Source organism: Quercus suber, unplaced genomic scaffold (assembly GCF_002906115.3).
Source record: "Quercus suber isolate HL8 unplaced genomic scaffold, Cork oak 2.0 scaffold_111, whole genome shotgun sequence".
NCBI classification, from domain to species: Eukaryota; Viridiplantae; Streptophyta; class Magnoliopsida; order Fagales; family Fagaceae; genus Quercus; species Quercus suber.
This window is the reverse complement of record NW_027069576.1, coordinates 701,659-721,065: the sequence shown is the minus strand read 5'-3', so window position 1 is coordinate 721,065 and position 19,407 is coordinate 701,659. Positions and strand designations below refer to the sequence as shown.

Sequence of the window (19,407 nt, the reverse complement as noted above, 5' to 3'; positions counted from 1 at the left end):
GATCGATCGAAAGTCGGCCAGAATGTTTTTCCGTAGAACTTCCAACTCAGACCTATCTCATTAAACGTTTTGGGTTTTATGTTTTTGTCCTAGGCATATAAGGCAAAACCCTAGCCACGTTTTTGAGAGTTACTCTGTTTGTATTATTGCTCATACTTTGCGGTTTGTGTGAATCTCTTGTGAGATCCTTGAGGAGCTTTCCTGCACATAAATTTAGGGTTTTCAAGTTAGTGATATTATCAACACTTTGATGATCAACTCAGTTGCTGCCATTGGAGTTTAAAGAAACACAAGCAGAAGTGCTTGTACTTAATTGGAGAATCCAAAAAAGAAGGAGTCCGTGAATTCGGAGCTTGCACGTGGTCGTGTCAGTAAGTTCTACTGGTGGGTAGCATTAGGAAGTCGAGCGTGGGTGCTTGTAAGTCCTTTTGTATGAATTTCGATTCTTTCATATAGTAGATTCAAGTTTACCTTGAGGATAGTTAGGTTAAATCCTCTCTAGGTTTTTTACCTGTTTGGTTTTCCTGGGTGATCATATCTTTGTGTTCTTTATATTTCTACTACTTTATATCTTGATATGATTATTTGATTGTATTAACCTAGATTTGCATAATTTGACTAAATTAATCACTTGGCTAATAAATTAGGTTAATCCAATTGTTGTGTTTTAAGGGGTCTAAAAACCTTTCAAGTGGTATCAGAGCAGGTAGCTCTTTGTCTGTAGATCTTTTAATCTCTGAGCTGATCCTTGACCCTTGTTGTCATAGATAATTTGAAGTGCCTTTCTGATCATGTTTGTGCTCATGCATCTGTTGATTTTATTGATGTCTGTGAAACTTTTCGTAAGGAATTATTTAAATCTTTGAAAATTTCTAAGAAAATTAAAGAAGAGTTAAAATTGGCTAATCTTAAAAAAGATGAATTGATTGTGAGATTAGATGAATCTAATAAAAAGAATGAATTTTTGAGAAATCAAATTTCCTCTTAAGATGAAAAGATGAAAAGCTTGGAACAAGAGTTAGTTGAATCTAAAACTAAAATTGAAAATTTGACTAGTACTAAGTCTGCTGATGATAATAGAAGTGTTTCTGTCTCTCTTAAGCCTAAAACTGAGAAAGTTTATATCCCTCTTTTCAAGAGGAATAATATAAAGAAAATGCTTATTTTGTTAGGTTAGATAAAGGTAAAGGTTCTGATATAGACGCTGAAATTTCTAAACCTAAATCTAAACCTACTGTTAGAGAGCACAATAAATTTGTCTTTGTGCCTACTTGTCACCTTTGTGGTGTTGTTGGTTATATTAGATTAAATTGTTGTTTGTTGAGACAAAAACTGAAATTTGAGACTAGATTTATTGTTAGGAATACTGATGTTCCTAAATTTGTTCCTGTCTGCCACTTTTGTGGTGTCCGTAGTCACATTCGTCCTAATTGTCATAAATTAAAATTTAAACATTCTGTATGTCAATCTAGGATATGTGATGATATTTCTCCTGCCATAAGTCCATATAAATTATTTCATATTATTTTGAAAAATTTAAGCTTGTTGGCTTGTGAAAGGAATTTGTAAGATTTCAGTCTTTTTCAGAAGATCAGTGTAATCCCTCGAATACACTCTGCTTCTCACGAATTTTCACCTACAAAGTTGAAGACCCGTGCTATATGGGTGAAAAAAGATTCTCTAAGGTGAGTGTTGCTAACTTGTCCCTGATTTAATTCTTTCAATTAATTGTGGACATGTTTTGTTTCTGTTTTTTGTCGTGTTTTTTTTTTATTAAAAAGAAAATCCAAAAACATTGAAAAATTTCAAAAGGACAACAATATTTTATTTTGTGTCTAGTTTTTCTTTTTGAGGATTACATGAATTATGATATCACTCACTTGATTTAGAACATGTTTAACATTGTGGAGATACTTGAATAGTATGTGTTATATAAGTACTAAGCTATTTTTGATTTTGTGTGAGTATGTACTAGTTTGTACAGGTACTCAAGGGTTAATTAAGAAATTGATATTTCTTATTTATGTACCCTTTATAGCTTAGTTAAGCACTGTCATGCATTGCATTTGCATTGTTCATTTAGCATAATATGTCCTTTTTTGTTCTTGGTCATAAATTTTTTTAAAAATCAAAAAGATTTTTGTGTTGTATTATAGATCTTGGATTTGAAATCAAGGTTGGCCACCTTATCTTTACATAACAAGTTTATGTACCTTATTTAGCTTTGATGAGCTTATTTATTACACTTGATTAGTTGAAGCTTTGTAGTGTATGTTGTGTGGGAAAAATATTTATGGTGTTTATTACTTTGTCTTAATCTTGAAGTCACATGTTATTTGACTGTCGGACTTGATCTTTTTGAGAAAGGTATAAATAAACATCTCACCACTGTTCACTAGCCAATCATGAACACCTTGATGCATATCGTAAGATTTTGTGCTCGAGAAAGTGTAGTACATGCACAAAAAGAACATAAGATGTAGCCTCGGTTTAATTGCTTAATAATTAAAATTGGTGTGTACTATTAGGCTTAATGCCAAATCACATAACTAAAATTTGTGTGTACAATATGAGGCAAAATTCAAGAAACCTACATGATTGCAAGCTTATATTTTAGGAGATGTGAGAGTTATATGATATAACTCTTTAGGTGATAGCCTCTTTTGAATTCTATATGATGGATTTTGTAGACTTCGTGATTGATTGCTATTCACATATCATCTCATATGTATCTCAAATTTTTGCTAGTTGCATACACTATACAAGTTACTCTTTGCTAAACTTGGTACATTTTATTGTGTGTGATCTTGTTGTGGCCATCCAAGATTAAATATTCTTTGATCTTAATGCAAAATGTGTTTAATATTTGAGAAATTGGAAATTCTAGAGTTTGAATGTATCCGAATTGGGGATTTGTTCAAATTGGGTTCAATTGATGTAATTGGCTTGTTGAATTAATGTAATTGATCATTATATTATGTATTCTAGCTTGTGTGGTGATCAATTAGTCAAATTTTTCCAAAGTCCTAACAAGTGGTTTTCAATTTTGGGGTTTTTATTAGAAACTCTGTGCTTAAGCCAATTTTGTGAATTTGAACTTATATTGAACTTAGTTTCACTGCATTAGAGCATGCATCATGACGTATTTTTTCATGCATCATTTGTGTTTAGGATTCACATGCATTGCATTGTTTTTGTATCCATCTTGTAGCTTTGTAGTTATATCTCTCATTGTTTTCACACATAACATGCATACACTTTGCTACATTGGGTATTCAACTTGATCAAACAATTAATTGATTAATTTTTAAGCTATGTACTTTCTAATATATGCATTTTTTATGTGTGAACTGTAGAAAATATTTTTCTTAAGAGATATGATGGATAATCAATGTGCAAATATTTTCTCTACTCATGCAACTGTTTATGGGTCACATAGTGCCATGTTTGCATTTTATTGAAAGAGAGAATATTTTTCTTCATGTGTATCCTCAACTTAGTTTTTTTTTTTTTAAACTTGGTTTATGTCTTTTTTATTTATTCCCCCTCCTAAGTTTTTCCCCAAATTTGTTTTTCTAAAACTTGTTTTGTTTTTCCTATTTTTTATTGGGGGAGAAGCTTGTTTTTAATATTTGTTGTTCCTAGAGGGAGTTGTCTCTATTTTCTATAAAGTTGTATTGTTTTGTGTTCCCTTAATTCTCTTATCCTTTATTGCGTATATTTACTCTTTATTGAGTTGTCTCTGTCAATACGTGACAAAAAGGGGGAGATTTATTTGAAATGTGGGAACAAGTATGGAAAATACAAGAATCCTGTTTAAGGGGAGTTGAAATTTTTTTTTTTTTGATGTATCTAACTTAGGAGGAGAGTTAGTTTACATATCTGTTGATTTACTGTTTTTCTGTCACACATGCATTTATGTGTTTGTTGAGTGTTTCAAGAATATACAGGTTGATTCAATTGAGCTGCTGTCTACACTTGCAACTGATGGATAGTAGTTAGGATTGAATTTATGTTATGAGCATTATTTTTGTAAAGGGCTTTTATTTGTAAACTTTGAGCTTTTAATTTGTGTTTTGTCACGGATTATCAAAGGGGGAGTTTGTTAAGTTCTAAAGACTTAGAATTTGATGTATTTCGAACTTTAATGTGTAATGTTGGCAAACCATGATCAAAATAATATGTTTAGTCTTGTTTAGGTTTGCTCAAAGTTGTGTAATTCATGTAATGTTGGAATCAAGAGGCTGCAGATGCATTAGTGCATTTCGGCCTGGCTCGATCGATCGAAGGATAGACTCGATCGATCGAAAGATGGTCAGAGTATTTTTCTGTAGAATTTTCAACTCAGCCCTATCTCATTAAACGTTTTGGATTTTATGTTTTTGTCCTAGGTATATAAAGCAAAACCCTAGCCACATTGTTGAGAGTTACTCTGGCTGTATTGTTGCTTATACTTTGCGGTTTGTGTGAATCTCTTGTGAGATCCTTGAGGAGTTTTCTTTCACATAAACTTAGGGTTTTCAAGGTAAAGATATTATCAACACCTTGATGATCAACTCAGTTGTTTCCATTGGAGCTTAAAGAAACACAAACAGGAGTGCTTGTACTTGATTGGAGAATCCAAGAAAGAAGGAGTCTGTGGATTCGGAGTTTGCACATGGTCGTGTCAGTAAGTTCTACTGGTGGGTAGTATTAGAAAGTTGAGTGTGGGTGCTTGTAAGTCCTTTTGTATGAGCTTCGATTCTTTCATATAGTGGATTCAAGTTTACCTTGAGGATAGCTAGGTTAAATCCTCCCCAGGTTTTTTACCGGTTTGGTTTTCTTGGGTGATCATATCTTTGTGTTCTTTATATTTCCGTTGCTTTATATCTTGATATAATTATTTGATTGTGTTAACCTAGATTTGCATAATTTGACTAAGTTAATCACTTGGCTATTAAACTAGGTTAATTCAATTGTTGTGTTTTAAGGGGTCTAAAAACCTTTCATATGATAAATAGCAATGACAAACAAATGTACTTCATTTTTGTTGCTTCATCTCATTTCAGTTTTTTTGCCACATTTTTTCTTCCTTAGGATTAGCTTTTGTGGTATTAATTTACTCCAATTATATAATGGAAAATTTTACTTTATATAATTCCAACTAATATACCACAATTTTTCACTGATTTTAGTTTCCTTAAGCTTGTGATGTATTATGTGTCATACTATAATTTTGGTTCTTTATTATATAATCTAATTAACGAATTATTTAATGGTGCAATTTCTAAGCACTTCAACGCTCAAATGATTCTATTTTTAATTTGTGTTATAAATTAATTCTAAATCTTATCTTAATTGTTAATCTTTATAGTGGCCAGCACGTGCCTTACACGTGTATCTCAAACTAGTATTTTTTAATAGAGGTTGACTCTTTCTTGTAACTTAATAAACAATGTAAATATAATTAAAAAGTTGGTATACACTATAAAATCAAATAAAAAAAAATTTGTGGGAGGGTTCACGAAGTTGGAATAAGTCCATGGAGTAGGGAGTTATTATTGAAAGATCTAAAGCTGGAAAGAAATTTATAAGGGAAAAGTAGGTCCCCTTAACTAAGACCTCTGCTCATTTTTATATAACTCTTAGGGTGTGTTTGGTAGAGTGAATTTTAGGGAGGATAGAAAAAAAATAGAGAAAATGAGGAAAAACTTTTTGAAGGGTGTTTTGTTGGGAGGGGGAGAGGGGAAAATGATAGTGAGGCTTGGGTTTTTTCTCTTCGAGCCCACCAAAAAGTTTTCTCCCCAAAATGTGAAGAAAACTTGAAGGGGAAAATCTGATAGCTGAATGACAAAAATGCTCATCTGCAACTTGCACATGGGCTTGTAAGTTGAACCTTTTTTATTTTATTTTATTTTATTTTTTAAATTCCAATTGTAATAAACGTTTGCTTTTTGTTCTCATTCTTTTTTTTTCTTCTGCTTTCCACTGGACGTTGCCTCTTCCTTTTTTTTTTTTTTCTTTTTTCTTTTTTCTTAGGCTGTGAGCGTGATAGTGTTTGCTTTGTTTTGTTTTTTTTTTTTGGTTTAGACTTTTGGGTGATTGTATTTTTTGGTTGTTTGTCACTTTTTTTTTTTTTTTGGTTTTAATTGAATATCATTTTAAAAAAAGGGTATATGGGTAAATTTATACAAATTCATTTTTTTTCCATCCTTTCACTTTTTCACCCCCAACCAAATAAAAAGGAGAGAAATTAAAATCTTTTCCATCCTCCCACTTTTCCACCCCTCCAACCAAACAGATCCTTAGATTTTTGGAGCTCTTCTTCTTCTTCTTCTTCTTCTCTCTCTCTCTCTCTCTCTCTCTCTCTCTCTCCTTTTGCCTCTCTCTATTTAATTGAATATATCTTCAACTAAACATACCATTTTGGCTCAACAAATGACAAAACTTGACCAAATGAAACTAATGTAGATTGTTTGAATGCATCTAGTTGGCAACAATTTGAAGTGAAATCATTATTGTAAGCGTAGGTGAAATGGTTATTGTTGGTGTAAGCAAAATGATTATTGCATTCAGACACAATTGGTTAGTTAGATACAATTAATTAATAATATTTGGTGGTGTAAAAGTACATAAGTTGGCTGCAAAAGTACACAATTTGAATATTGCACTCACATAGGATTCATAATTAAATAAAGGTACATAATTTGGACAACAAAATTGGCTGGCCACAAAACAATATTCATTAACCTTAACAATTGTATTAATGCACCATGCACACACAAAACATTGACTTTAGTACACTATTTGAACTGTCCAGTTGAGACTATATTGATTTGTAAGTTACACACGTACCCAATAGTTTTTGAATTTACAACCTTAGTCTTCATCCCATTAAGTGTTAGTTGAGCTATTGGTTACTGGCAATCCCTATAGTTGAGGGTGATTTTTTGCAATTAACCATTTGATTAAATTATAAATTTATACTACAATTTTAAACATAAAAATAAATAAATGCAACTCAAACTAGATGAAATAAACTTAATATTATGTCATTGGAGATGTAGATGTAAATGATGTCTACTTCTTTATTCTCATATTCTTTGAATTAAATTTCTAGGGCTACCTTGATCCGAAGTATTTCTTAACTCGTAAACTAAAAAACAAGAGTGATGTTTATAGTCTTGGTGTTGTATTTCTTGAACTCCTGAGCGGGAAGCAACCAATCTCACATGGCAAAAACATTGTAAGAGACATCCTATTTGCAAATTTTTGTTTTAACTTCAATAAAACATTGAAATCCTTTAAAATCTAATCTTCACTTTCGACCTCATGTGAAACACTCATTTACTTCTCTATTAGCTGTGATAATTTTGGCATATAGACATAGTTCATATTATTTGATCCTTTCGATACTTTGGCTTAAATTTATGTAATAAAATGGCATCTCGTAGTTTATATTAAAGAAAAAGGGTTCTATCTAGTTTGGGTTAATGTTGGCTGTTGCGTGTAAATCTAGTATGATCTTTTCAGTCATTGATAGGCAAATGAGATCTTATCCTCCGGAATGTGTGGTGAAATTTTTAAATTTGGCTCTCAAGTTTTTTAAAGATGAGACAAATGCTAGAACTTCAATGGCAAAGGTGGATAGAGAACTGGGAAGTATATGACATATGATGCCTAATTCCGAATTTAGATAATCAAGTACTATGGTCACTAATGCTAAAAAAGTCGCAACTCCACCATCATCACCCTCTATGGTGAAGGATCCTTATGTGTCGTCAGAGATATCTAGCATTGAAATTGTTAGTGGAGTCATTCCATGCATCACACCTAGATAGAAAACATTTCTAAAATAAGTTAAATTAAAACCTAAGATACTATGATCTTGAAATTTAGAACTCGTAAATGGTATTTATGATTATCTTGGTTGTTGATGTTGTGTATAGTCTCCCTCTTCGACCTTCATTATATATATATAGATATATATATATATATATATATATATATACACAAACAAAGTTTAGCTACAAAATTAGTTGTAACTTAAGGCTACAACTTTCCTCAATAAATAAACATTATTATATATTTTAAAAATCTAACAGTTAAATTACGTGTTCTTTACGCTCTTAATATACATGTCAAATTTTGTGTCAATCGGATATTATTTACTATATGATCTATAAGTTTATATTTTTTGTATAATTTTAAATTACAAAAATTTGCAATTTAAACAATTTATTGATGACATAGCTATTGACCTTTAATTTTCTAGAAATTTTGCAAACATGAAGAATATAAGAAAAAGATGAAATCTATTGATGGATTTGTCAAAATTCACATCTAATAGAAAAATATTGAGTAAAATTATAGCATGGCTACAACCAATTTTATAGCTAAATTTTGTCCTGTATATATTGTGAACTAATTAGTTAAGAGTAGTAAATGGTGTAACTTTACAATACAACATTAGACGATGGATATTTACATGTTCAACAATTGTATGATTTAAGCATTTCTTGATTTTATTTCTATCATGGATGTGAATAATGTTGCATATTTCCTTCACATAGAAACATTTTTTATACTTTAATTCTTTTATCCTCTTTGCATGTTGAGATATATCTCTTCACAGTCTTTATCAAACATATATAATTTTTCAAAAAATATACACTATTTTATACATTCAACATACCCAAATTTTAAAAAATATATATAATAATTTTATAGTAAACGTACCCAAATTTTCAAAGTATGTATACAATTTTGTAGATTCAACATACAGAATTTTTGAAGGTTTACACAATTCTGTTCATTCAATGCACAAATTTTTTCAAAAAATCTACACAATTCATTACATTTAACGCACTAATTGTTTAAAAAATGCTCACAATTATGAACATTTAACATACACTATTTTACAAAGAATGTATACAATTCTGTTCATTCAAAAAATACGATTTTTAAAAAAAATATACACAATTCTATACACATTTCAAAAAATTGAATGTACTTAATTTTTTTTTTAAAATGTGCACTATTATTCACAATCAAGTACACAAAATATATACAATTTTGTACGATCAGCATACACATTTTTTTTTTGTTTAAGAATGTACACAATTTTATAGATTTAACGTACATAATTCTAAATATTTAACGTACACAAAATTTTCAAAATATATGATTTCTCAAAGAATGTACACAACTCTTTAACAGTTAAACTGGATGTTCTTTATGTTTTTAAAACACATGTCAAATTCATGCAAATTAGATGTTTATTACTCGATCCATAAACGTATTTTTTATGTATAATTATAAACTATAAAAGATGATCCACAGTTTCCTTATCACAACGACATAGGTATAGGGGCGGCCCAACAAATTTGAAGGCCTTAGGCGATATATTTAAATGGGATTTTTTTTGTTATCACTTAAATAATATTTAACTAGTATTTAATATCATTATTTTTTTTTATAACAAAACTATATTCTTTTTATTTTGTAATATGCTTTTTTTTTTTTGGAAAAATGCTAAAACTATAACAAATTTTACTAAAAAAACACTTAGAAACGATATCGTAATGAATATGATTAGTAACACTTTAAGAAGATAATAAAAAAATATTTGAATGAATGATGTTAGATATATTCTGGCTCTCTCAGAGCATCCCACTTCTCTTATTCTAGCTCTCTCTATTCATAGCCTTTGCTGGCTCAAGTCTTGACCTCTAAAGCTTGGTACGTGTTTGTAATCCTATTTGGCTCAAGTCAAGCTATTTATAGATTACGAAAATTACAAAAAAGATTGCTTAGAGTTTTGGGTCTTATTGAATTACTAATTTTCTGCCCCAATTTTGTTTTAGGCCCTTTTGTTCTGTTAGGGTTTTTCAGCAATTCCCTTTTGTTCTGTTAGGGTTTTTCAGCAATTTAATTTTGATTTTTTGTTTGCTTTGTGATGATTATGTGTTTTTCATTTTGCTATGCATGTTTAATTTTCATTTTGTTTTCTTTTTTTGGTTGGTTCAGTTATGGTTTTATGGTGAGATTTAAGTTTTGTTGTAATTGGTTTTGTTATGGTTTGATGTGTTGTTGAAACCATAAATCAGACTTATCAAACTTTGGTTCTCTGCCATTTGATTTGCAAATTTTAGGTTTGGTTAGAAAATCTGCAATCAACATTTGGCAAAAGGGTATATTACCTCTGTTTACTGCTTAGGTATTACATGAAAGGACAAAGCTTTTTGGGTTTAACCATCTTTATTTTGCTTTATTCATATTACCTCTGTTTTTGTTACGTATTACCTCTATTTGGATGATTAATAGGCAAAACATTACCTCTATTTGGACAAAATACAGTTAAGTGAAAACTTTCATATTACCTATGTTTCTTAAACTTTCATATTACAAAAAAAAAAAAAAAATGATTAGTAGGAAAAACATATTACCTCTGTTTCTATTAAATATTGTCTCTGAAACTTTCATTTTCAAACAGAGGCATGTTTCTGTTTTGCTTGGGCTATTGGGGAAACACCACTTTTGGAACTTAAAAAGCTTTAACCAATGGGTTTAATTTTAGCCCCAAAAAGTAGTGGTTATTTTAGCATCTTCACTATAAATAGGATTAAGCTTCAACTTGGGTTGGTGATTTCCCTTTACTTTTTTTAAACTTAAAATTTTCTATCTTAAATGGGGTACAAGTTTTCTTATAAAAAAAAAAGGGGTATTGGGTAGGAAATAAAAGTCACAGCTTCCACCATTGTGGTGGTTTTGGTACAAGTATGCTTGCTTTTCATTGCAAGATATTTTGGTCTTCCTCAATGATACAAGTTTGCTTATTTTGTTCTCTTAATGCTTTTGTCTCTCTTTAACTTTTGTTTACATATGGTATGTTTTATTAACTCATTTGGTTTATATATGATTAATGTTACTGATGTGGTAGATAGTTACTATTTAAATTAAAAAAAGGTTTGGGAGAGGTGGGTTAGGTTGATTTCAAAACTCAAACTTGGAACACATTGCTTGAGGTAGACATAACTTGCCATCGCAATGTCTTTTATTTTAATTTTCTTTATAATCTGTAGGACTGGCCTTTGATTCGATAGGTTCCTTGAACAAATTGAATTTGAGGAATTGTTACCCTTAAAACATATATTCTAATGCTTTCAATTGATCATGTTTGACAACCTACGTAGTTATTAACCTTTTTGTCTCCTTCAACTTATAACTTGCATTTCCATTTGCATGTGTACAAAGAAGTTTTTGCGTCCACACCGATGCCAAATGGTGAAGTTTTAAAAAGAAAAGAAGGTATATTCTTAATGATGTGTTATTCTATTTAATGGTATTTTGTTGTATATTTGCTTCTCATTGGATATTGCACGATAGTGGTAATGTTTTTTAGAGACTTTTAATTATTGATTTTGTCCTTTTCAATGTTGGGCTTTTCTGGGTTTTGCATGTAATGCTATTCTTAAAATTTTAGTTGATAATCTATTTGAGTGATGAGGGGAAAAATCAAACATCTTGATTTGAATTATATGGAGTAGCAAGTAATAGGTAAATCATTCCAAATTTTTGTAGCATTCTCCGTTATAATGTTTTGAAGATAAAATGCTAAAGATAGTTTTTTTTTTTTTTTTTTTTTTTTTGTAGCATTCTCCGTTATAATGTTTTGAAGATAAAATGCTAAAGATAGTTTTTTTTTTTTTTTTTTTTTTTAATTAAGAAAATATTATGCAAAGGGTTGTAATTTAGTGCTTGAGTTTTTTAATCACATTTATGATGAGTATTTTTGCTATATGTTATGTATGTTAAGCAAGTTTAGGGGTGGAATTGTCAAATTTACATCTTAAAATCTTTGTGAACAAGTAATTTTTTTGTTTTGCCTCCTATTACAACCATGTTCTTTTTGATTTCAGGGTAAGGATTCTACAGATTTCTTAGAGCAATGCAGGATTGAGGTTGTCTAATCTTGGCTTTTGAGTAAAATTTGATTGTCAAAATTGCACCATATTTTTTTCAAATAAAAAAGATATATATTGCAACTAACAATGGCAAAACTGCTAATTTATGTGCGATCATTAAATTGTTGAATTTTGGTTAAAAGGTTGATATAAACCTAATTTTTAGCATCTTTCACAATTTAAGTGAATTCATGTAAATTTGTTTAAATGTTATTTTTTTTTTGCCTTATAGGGCTTTGAGGAGTACATAAATTTGATTCTGGATGATACTGGAAAAGTCAACATCGAGAGGAAGAGCAAAAAACTTTAGGTGGGTTTATTTTCTCATTTTCATTTACTTTTATCCTCCCAAATGTGCATACTCTAAATATGGTACATCTATTTTGTTATGGGTCAATTACATATCAAAAAAAATGTACAAGGTAGATTCTTCTTAAGCGATGCAAATATTCAGTTTCAAAAAATATTCAAGTTCTTAAGAGATGCAACACAACAACCACCTCTCTCTCTCTCTCTCTCTCTCAAAATAGTGAAAAGTGATGATTTCAGCAATTGTGTAAATTGGCATTATGTTGCCTTTTCAATCCCATTGAGGTCTAGCATCTTTGTACTAGCAATGTTAGAATTTAGATCCATATTGGACATCAAGAATGATTAATGTAATTTATGAAAGATATTTGATTGAACAAGTATGGAATTAACTATATTTGTGTAATTAATTGTATTGAATCAGTTATATATTTTCTAAATATGATCTCAAGCACTTGGTTATCATGATATCTCATTGTATGTGATAGATTTTATTACTTTGTAAATGATAAGTTTTATTAGTTGGGTATATAATTTATACCATGATATTGATTTTTTTTTTAATTAAGAAAATTATCAATAGCTTTCCCGCGCATCGAACGGATTAGCGACTAGTTTATAATAATTCAAAGCCCACAATTTTATTCTAACACTTCACTTTTAGCCAGTAAAATATTAAGGTGACTTTGTTCTATTGTGATTCAACCAAATAGTAAAAGAAATCCACATATTTCCTTCATTGTTGAAAGCTTGGAAATGCATTGAAAACATAAGAGCAATTTAGACCCCCCAATTAAAGTTACGGCTCGATAGTTTTTACACTAACTTAATACAAAGTGCGGAATAGTGTAAATGCGAGTGGATAAGTAAATAAGCTACTCTAGTCCATAAACTAAGCAACACAGCAGTATAATGGAATATAAAAGAGTAGGGAAGAAAGATGCAAACACTGAAAACACCAAGACGTGTTTTCGAAGAGGAAATCGAAGAACTCGGCGAAAAACCTCTCCGCCACCCTCCAAGCGGAAATCGATCCACTAAATAATCAGTTGGGATACATGGGTTAGTAAGAGACCCTCCAAGCCTAATCTACCCGATGCACCTAAGCCCTCTAAACTCGAGTACAACAAGGCTTCTCGGAACCGTGTCTTGTCTAGCTCTTTGGATCTGGCAACAAGCTCCATGTTGCATCTGCCATTCCAGGCTTCTTCCAATGCTTCCCAGCAGCACCAAAACGTCACTCAACACACTCAAAGGGTGAGGTAAGTGTTTGGGCTATCAACCTCTCAATGGTATGGAAATAGAGAGGGAAGAGTTTAGGAAATACCACAAGCAAGTGTATAGAGAAAGGTGGGAATGACAATCTCTAATTCCCAATGTGTTTGGCTAGGGTTTTCTCTCTGAAGTACTTCTCAACATTTGTGGGTAATGAGGGTATATATAGGATAGGTACAAAAAGTGTGAGTCAGTCAGTACAGGCTGGCAGAACAGAATGTCTCGCGAGTGTCTCGCAGAAAGGCCTTACCTGCGAGATTCTCGCGAGACACAGCTGTCTCCATCCTGGCCTGACTCTTCGTATTTCAGCATGTGCAAAGCACATGACTCACTTCACGGGAAGCTAAGTCGTGACATACCCGCGAGAATCCTTCAGCCTCCAAATGCTTGAGTCTTCACACATTCTATCTATCACACAACCCTTACAACAAATCTCACAAACAATACAAAGTATGAACAATTGAAAGTGATTACAATCAAGTTTAGCACGGAATAAAAGCCAACAAAATACATAATTGTAAATAACAACTTTACAATTGTGTCTAGGAGACAGAGAGTGTGTACATATATATGTATGTGTGTATGTATATATATATATAATTTTATTTACATCAGATTTGCAAGTTGTGAGCAATGACCAACCCCATTTGTATATCACATCTTTCACACGACTATACTACATTGCTACTCTTCTATATCAAGCTATAGGAGAAATATATTTGAGTTTCTTCCTAAATTTGTCGTAAATAAATGAATATAAACAGCTGAGTTCGAATTGTTCATAAAGAAGACAAAGAAGTTGATTTACAACTATAGATATTAGAGATATACATACACCAACAAATGAAACTTTTCACCCGTCGTTTGATACTTTATTCATAGATTTGCATGTTGGCATACATAAAATTTCCATTAAAGCACTTTGAACAAAATTTGTTCCCTCTAGTTAATGCCNTTTCAAAACAAACCAAAGCGTTTACATACTCCCCGGACAGGTAGTCGGTGGACACATCATGACAATTATCAAACAAACATAAAACTAGACACCTTCCCAGAACTATTACTATTTATTTTCTGCAATCAAAATTTTTATTTTTGAAATATTCTGCAATCACAGATTAAGGCATGTGCTTATATATTAATTACTACATATGGCACTATAGATACTAAAATCACAATTTAGCCAGAAATCTCAATGGACTTGACATCAGGCTTCTTCACCTCCACCTTAGGAACCGTCACAGTGAGAACACCATTTTCCATTGAAGCCTTAATCTGATCCATCTTTGCATTCTCAGGAAGCCTAAACCTCCTCAAGAATTTGCCGCTGCTACGCTCCACTCTATGCCACGTGTCTTTCTTCTCTTCCTTCTCCACCTTCCTCTCTCCGCTTATTTGCAACACTCTGTCATCTTCAACTTCAACCTTCACCTCCTCTTTGTTGAGCCCAGGAAGATCAGCTTTGAACACATGGGCTTCTGGGGTCTCCTTCCAATCCACGCGAGTGTCAACCAAGGCAGAAGCTTCTTTTGCAAACTGAGATTCAGATGAGAACGGAAAATCCTTAAATGGATCCCAAATCTCGAGCGAGAATGGATCCAAGATGTTGCTTCGGCTGCTACCTAAGAAGCTTGGAATCAGAGACATCTTAGTTACTAACTATTGTTAAGAGAAAACCTTAGAAGTTGTTGTTTGATAGGAAATCTTACAATGACACCTGCGAGTTCAGATTGGTTTGAAAAGAAAGAATGTTTTGTGTATTTATAGGTTCTTGGAGGATTCTTCAAGTGTTTTCTGGCGAATTCTAGTAGTTGTTTGTCTCCTCTGGTCTCGTTCCCGAACTTTATTGTTTGTCAATGAACTTTCTAGTTTCTCTAGCATCTTTGCGAACCTTCTGTTGGACCTAGCGAATCTAGCCCAGTGGGTACTTAGTTGTGCCGCAATGCCCACAAATACCCGTACGTATTGGGCCTAATCCATTAGTCATCCAATGTTTTGTGAATGCATAATTATTATTATCATTATTTTTTGAGAAAAAACCCGACCAACAAAAAAAAAATAAAACATGGAAACATATCACACGCTCTTGGTGCGCAACGACTCGATATTTCCACCGTTCGTATAAATAATAAATCTAACCACAAGTTTAACTAATATTTTTTTTATACAAAATAACGGTTCTACTTTTATTTATGGAGTAATCATCGCACCAAAAGTGTGTGGTGGAACAAGTTTAACTAATATAATCTCCTATAACGTGGAATACAAATTATGGGCGGCTCCACATTAAGCTCAGGGGGTTCAAATGAACCCCCTGAACTAGCCCAAAATATATATATATATATATATATATATTATAATGTAATTTTTTTTGACCCCTTAAATAAAAATTTGTAAAGAATTTTGAGTCAGACAAGAAAAATTTAATGACTGAATACTATATAGTTTCAACTTTAACATTTCTATATTTCGTAATTTTTGGTTGCAGGATTTGTTGCCAACAACTCGGACTATGTTAGTATAGTAAGGGAAGAAAGAAGTGAATCACTAGTAGAGTACTCTGTTTTCCCACCAGCCAACTCAAAGTCCGGCAGTTTTAGTTTGATAAGGAATGGAACAAATCCAAACTCCCTAATTTCCATTCCATCAATCTTTCCAGCCATTAATACAGATAGTGAAAATGATGGTAGTTCAGAATCCAACGAAACATCTCCAAGATTCTCTCATAATTCCAATTCCATAGTGTCATTATTCCCACCAGCCAGGTCTGCTACAGACAGTCCTGAAAATTATGAGATAATAATTACAAATCCTTCCATTACCATAACAACAAGTTTTTCCATTCCATTAATATTCCCACCCACCATTTCTAAGACTGAGACCAACGATAGCTGTTCAGAGTCTAACCAATCACCTCGTACACAATTCTCTTTTTCGTCACTATTCCCACCAGCTAGGTCTGAAACAGACAGTAGTAGCTCCAAAAATGATGAAATAATACTTGGTCAGATCTTGCCCACCCCAAAGTTGACGATCTTTAGTTTTACAGAATTAAAGGTTGCAACCAAGAATTTTAGTCGTGATACAGTAATTGGTGAGGGAGCATTTGGGCGGGTTTTTAAGGGTTGGCTTAAGGATAAAGGGCAATCCATGAGTGGAAAAACCAAGAATTTTAGACCTGATACAATACTTGGTGAAGGAGGATTTGGGCAGGTCTTTAAGGGTTGGCTCAAGGATAAGGGGCAATCCAAGAGTGGAAATAGGATGGTAATTGCTGTCAAAGAAACGAGCCCCGAGAGCAGGCATGGATTTAAGGAGTGGCAGGTAATTCTACCCAACTTGCTAGGGAAGTATATATAGTTGTGAAGTTCATGTGTTTTGAATTCTTTTAGGCCTCTCAGTTGCACTTTTACTATGCTTCTTGTAAATCCAATTAGGCCTCTCAGTTGCACTTTTATTGTGCTTGTTGTTGCTATATTCATCATTGCTTGTTTCTTTTTAATGTACCCTTCTCCACTTCTAGAAAAAGATCATGCGAAAGGTAATTGGACAGGAAAGGTAGTTGCAAATAGTATAAACCACTTTCAATTGTAGTCATGTAAGATCTTATTGGCAACTTCTCTTTCTTGTTTGGGTTAATTACAACTGTCCACCCAAAACTATAAGCTCATTGCAATGTTTGTCATCATTTTTTATTTTTCTTGTAATCAACACCCTGATTCGAGGTCAATTTGTAATGTTTACTATGCTATTTAAAATTAGTATCAAACTTAGAAAATTAGTCGGTTGATTAGGTGGTGGGATGCTCTAATGTGTTAGTTTTCATTAACTTGCAATGTCCACCCTAACCAACTCACTAATTTGTTAGATTTTTAACACTAATTTGGATGGTTGGGTAAACATTGCTAATTAACCATTTGATATATTTTATGATGATAACTAGAATGAACCCTTTGATATATTATATCCATAAGAAACCTTTGGATATGTTATTTTGCTGTGTCTTAAATACTGTAAATAATTTGAGAGAAAAAAGAGAGAGAGGAAACAATGTATTCAGTTGTGATTTGGTTTACTTTGGCTGAACTGCAGCTTCCTCATTGGTATTAAGTCTCGGGTACACAATACTATTCTGGTTTAGAATACACGCACACACACATGCATTATTTGGAGTTTGGTTAGATGTTTCAGTAATTTTCTTTTTAACATACATTCAAACCATTTTAAATATGTATGCTTATCTCGATGCTAATTTATTGGTGCAGTCAGAGGTGTATTTCTTAGGAAGGTTCTCTCATCCTAACCTAATCAAGCTGTTAGGCTACTGCTGGGAGGACGGAGAGTTACTCCTCATTTATGAATTCATGCAAAAAGGCAGCCTAGCAAACCATCTGTTTGGAAGTAAGAGCTTAAAATATAATTGAATTCTATTATTGTCCATATGTGCAGGGAATGTGCTATGAATGTGAATATGTGATTCAAATATAAAAGTACATTTGGTTCACACTTCTTTTATTTATGCAGGGGGGCTCAGGTATTCGGCCACTTCCATGGGATATACGGCTTAAGATTGCGATTGGAGCAGCTCGGGGCCTAGCATTTTTGCACACATCTGATAAGCAAGTTATTCATAGAGGTTTTAAATCCTCCAATATACTGCTGGATGGGGTAAATTTCTATTGAAAAGTGAATAACTATCAAACTACAAGAGATGCACAAGGAAATGATATATTGCTACTGTCCCTAGCCCATTGATTATTATATCATCTTTATGCACACCCATTTTCCCTTTTATGAACCCACCTCTCACAATTGATCCGCCACGTCATGGAATTAAAAAGTTTAAAAATTCCTTGGTCACAAAAAGAATGTCTCACAAATAAAGTTTAAACTTGTCTAACTTTTGGTTTTATTGCAGTCCTATTCTGCCAAAATACCAAACTTTGGCTTGGCGAGGTGGGGTCCATCAGCTAGTCAATCACATGTGACAACACGAGTAATGGGCACATATGGTTATGTAGCTCCAGAGTATTTAGCCACAAGTATTATTTCTGCCAAAACTTTTGGACTTTTGGTGCTCTTAAGGCCAAATGAGGGTGAGGCTTAAGCTTGACCTAAATTTTGGCAAACTTTAGCTACTTAACCCTGAATGTTTTAAAAGCTATGCCATGACAATATGTTATGCTGATTATATAGGGCATCTGTACGTCAAGAGCGATGTGTATAGTTTTGGTGTTGTTTTAGTTGAGATACTAACAGGTTCATGGGTACTTGATACAAATCATCCGAGTGGGAAACAAAATCTAATGGATTGAAACTTACCTGAATCAACTTGGTGCTTCCTGTTTCTCAATAAAAAAAAAAAAAAATATATATATATATATATATAGGGATAATTACACTTTGTCCATCTGTGGTTTGTCTCTAATTCTATGTGCCTACCCGTGGTTTGAATTTTGACACTTTGTCCACCTATGTTTCAAACCGTGAGTGCTTCGTAACCCACCTCAGTGTTTTCCGTTACTCTAACACCAAATAAGTAAAAAAAAAACATTCCAAAATGGATTAAAACTAACTCTCACTCGTAGAACTCACTCTCACTCCCAAAACTCTCAAAAATCACTCACTCCGACATTGGGCTTTGCTTGAGACAACCGTGGCAGATCCAAGTTGAGGAGGAAAGTCATTGTTGCTCCTCCTCTGTTCAGCTGTGTCAGATCTTACAATGGGCTTCGATTGGTGCATGCTCCTAGGTTTTGACCGTGGGTTTTGATCATGCAAGCTCTTGGATCTTGGGTCTTGATTGGTGCATGCTCCTCTGTTCAGGCAGGTAGATCAAAACCCTTTTTACTTTTTAATTTTTGAAACCTAGGGTTTG

General features: G+C 32.5%; 2 protein-coding genes and 1 long non-coding RNA gene across 8 annotated transcripts; 2 read left to right on the top strand and 1 right to left on the bottom strand.

Annotated features, from left to right (window-relative positions):
* The first annotated feature begins 10,509 nt into the window (after positions 1 to 10,509).
* Positions 10,510 to 12,680, top strand: LOC136068349 (uncharacterized). Of its 6 annotated transcripts, none has more exons than XR_010629712.1 (4): positions 10,510 to 10,758; positions 11,236 to 11,289; positions 11,901 to 11,942; positions 12,178 to 12,680. It is a non-coding gene; the product is annotated as an uncharacterized LOC136068349 (long non-coding RNA). The 6 variants fall into 6 exon arrangements; XR_010629711.1 differs by having other exon boundaries at positions 10,512 to 10,758; positions 11,239 to 11,289; positions 12,178 to 12,679; XR_010629713.1 differs by lacking the exon at positions 10,510 to 10,758 and adding an exon at positions 10,765 to 10,866 and having other exon boundaries at positions 11,239 to 11,289.
* Positions 12,681 to 14,577: 1,897 nt separating this feature from the next.
* LOC112036610 (18.2 kDa class I heat shock protein-like) lies at positions 14,578 to 15,348 on the bottom strand. The gene has a single exon (XM_065775435.1). The coding sequence runs from the start codon at positions 15,174 to 15,176 to the stop codon at positions 14,709 to 14,711; it is 468 nt and encodes a 155-aa protein (XP_065631507.1). The 5' UTR covers positions 15,177 to 15,348; the 3' UTR covers positions 14,578 to 14,708.
* A 123-nt stretch (positions 15,349 to 15,471) lies between these two features.
* Positions 15,472 to 18,844, top strand: LOC111991708 (probable serine/threonine-protein kinase PIX13). The gene is made up of 6 exons (XM_065775408.1): positions 15,472 to 15,487; positions 16,018 to 16,853; positions 17,795 to 17,936; positions 18,064 to 18,197; positions 18,448 to 18,571; positions 18,726 to 18,844. The coding sequence occupies exons 1-6, from the start codon at positions 15,472 to 15,474 to the stop codon at positions 18,842 to 18,844; spliced, it is 1,371 nt and encodes a 456-aa protein (XP_065631480.1).
* Positions 18,845 to 19,407: the final 563 nt, after the last annotated feature.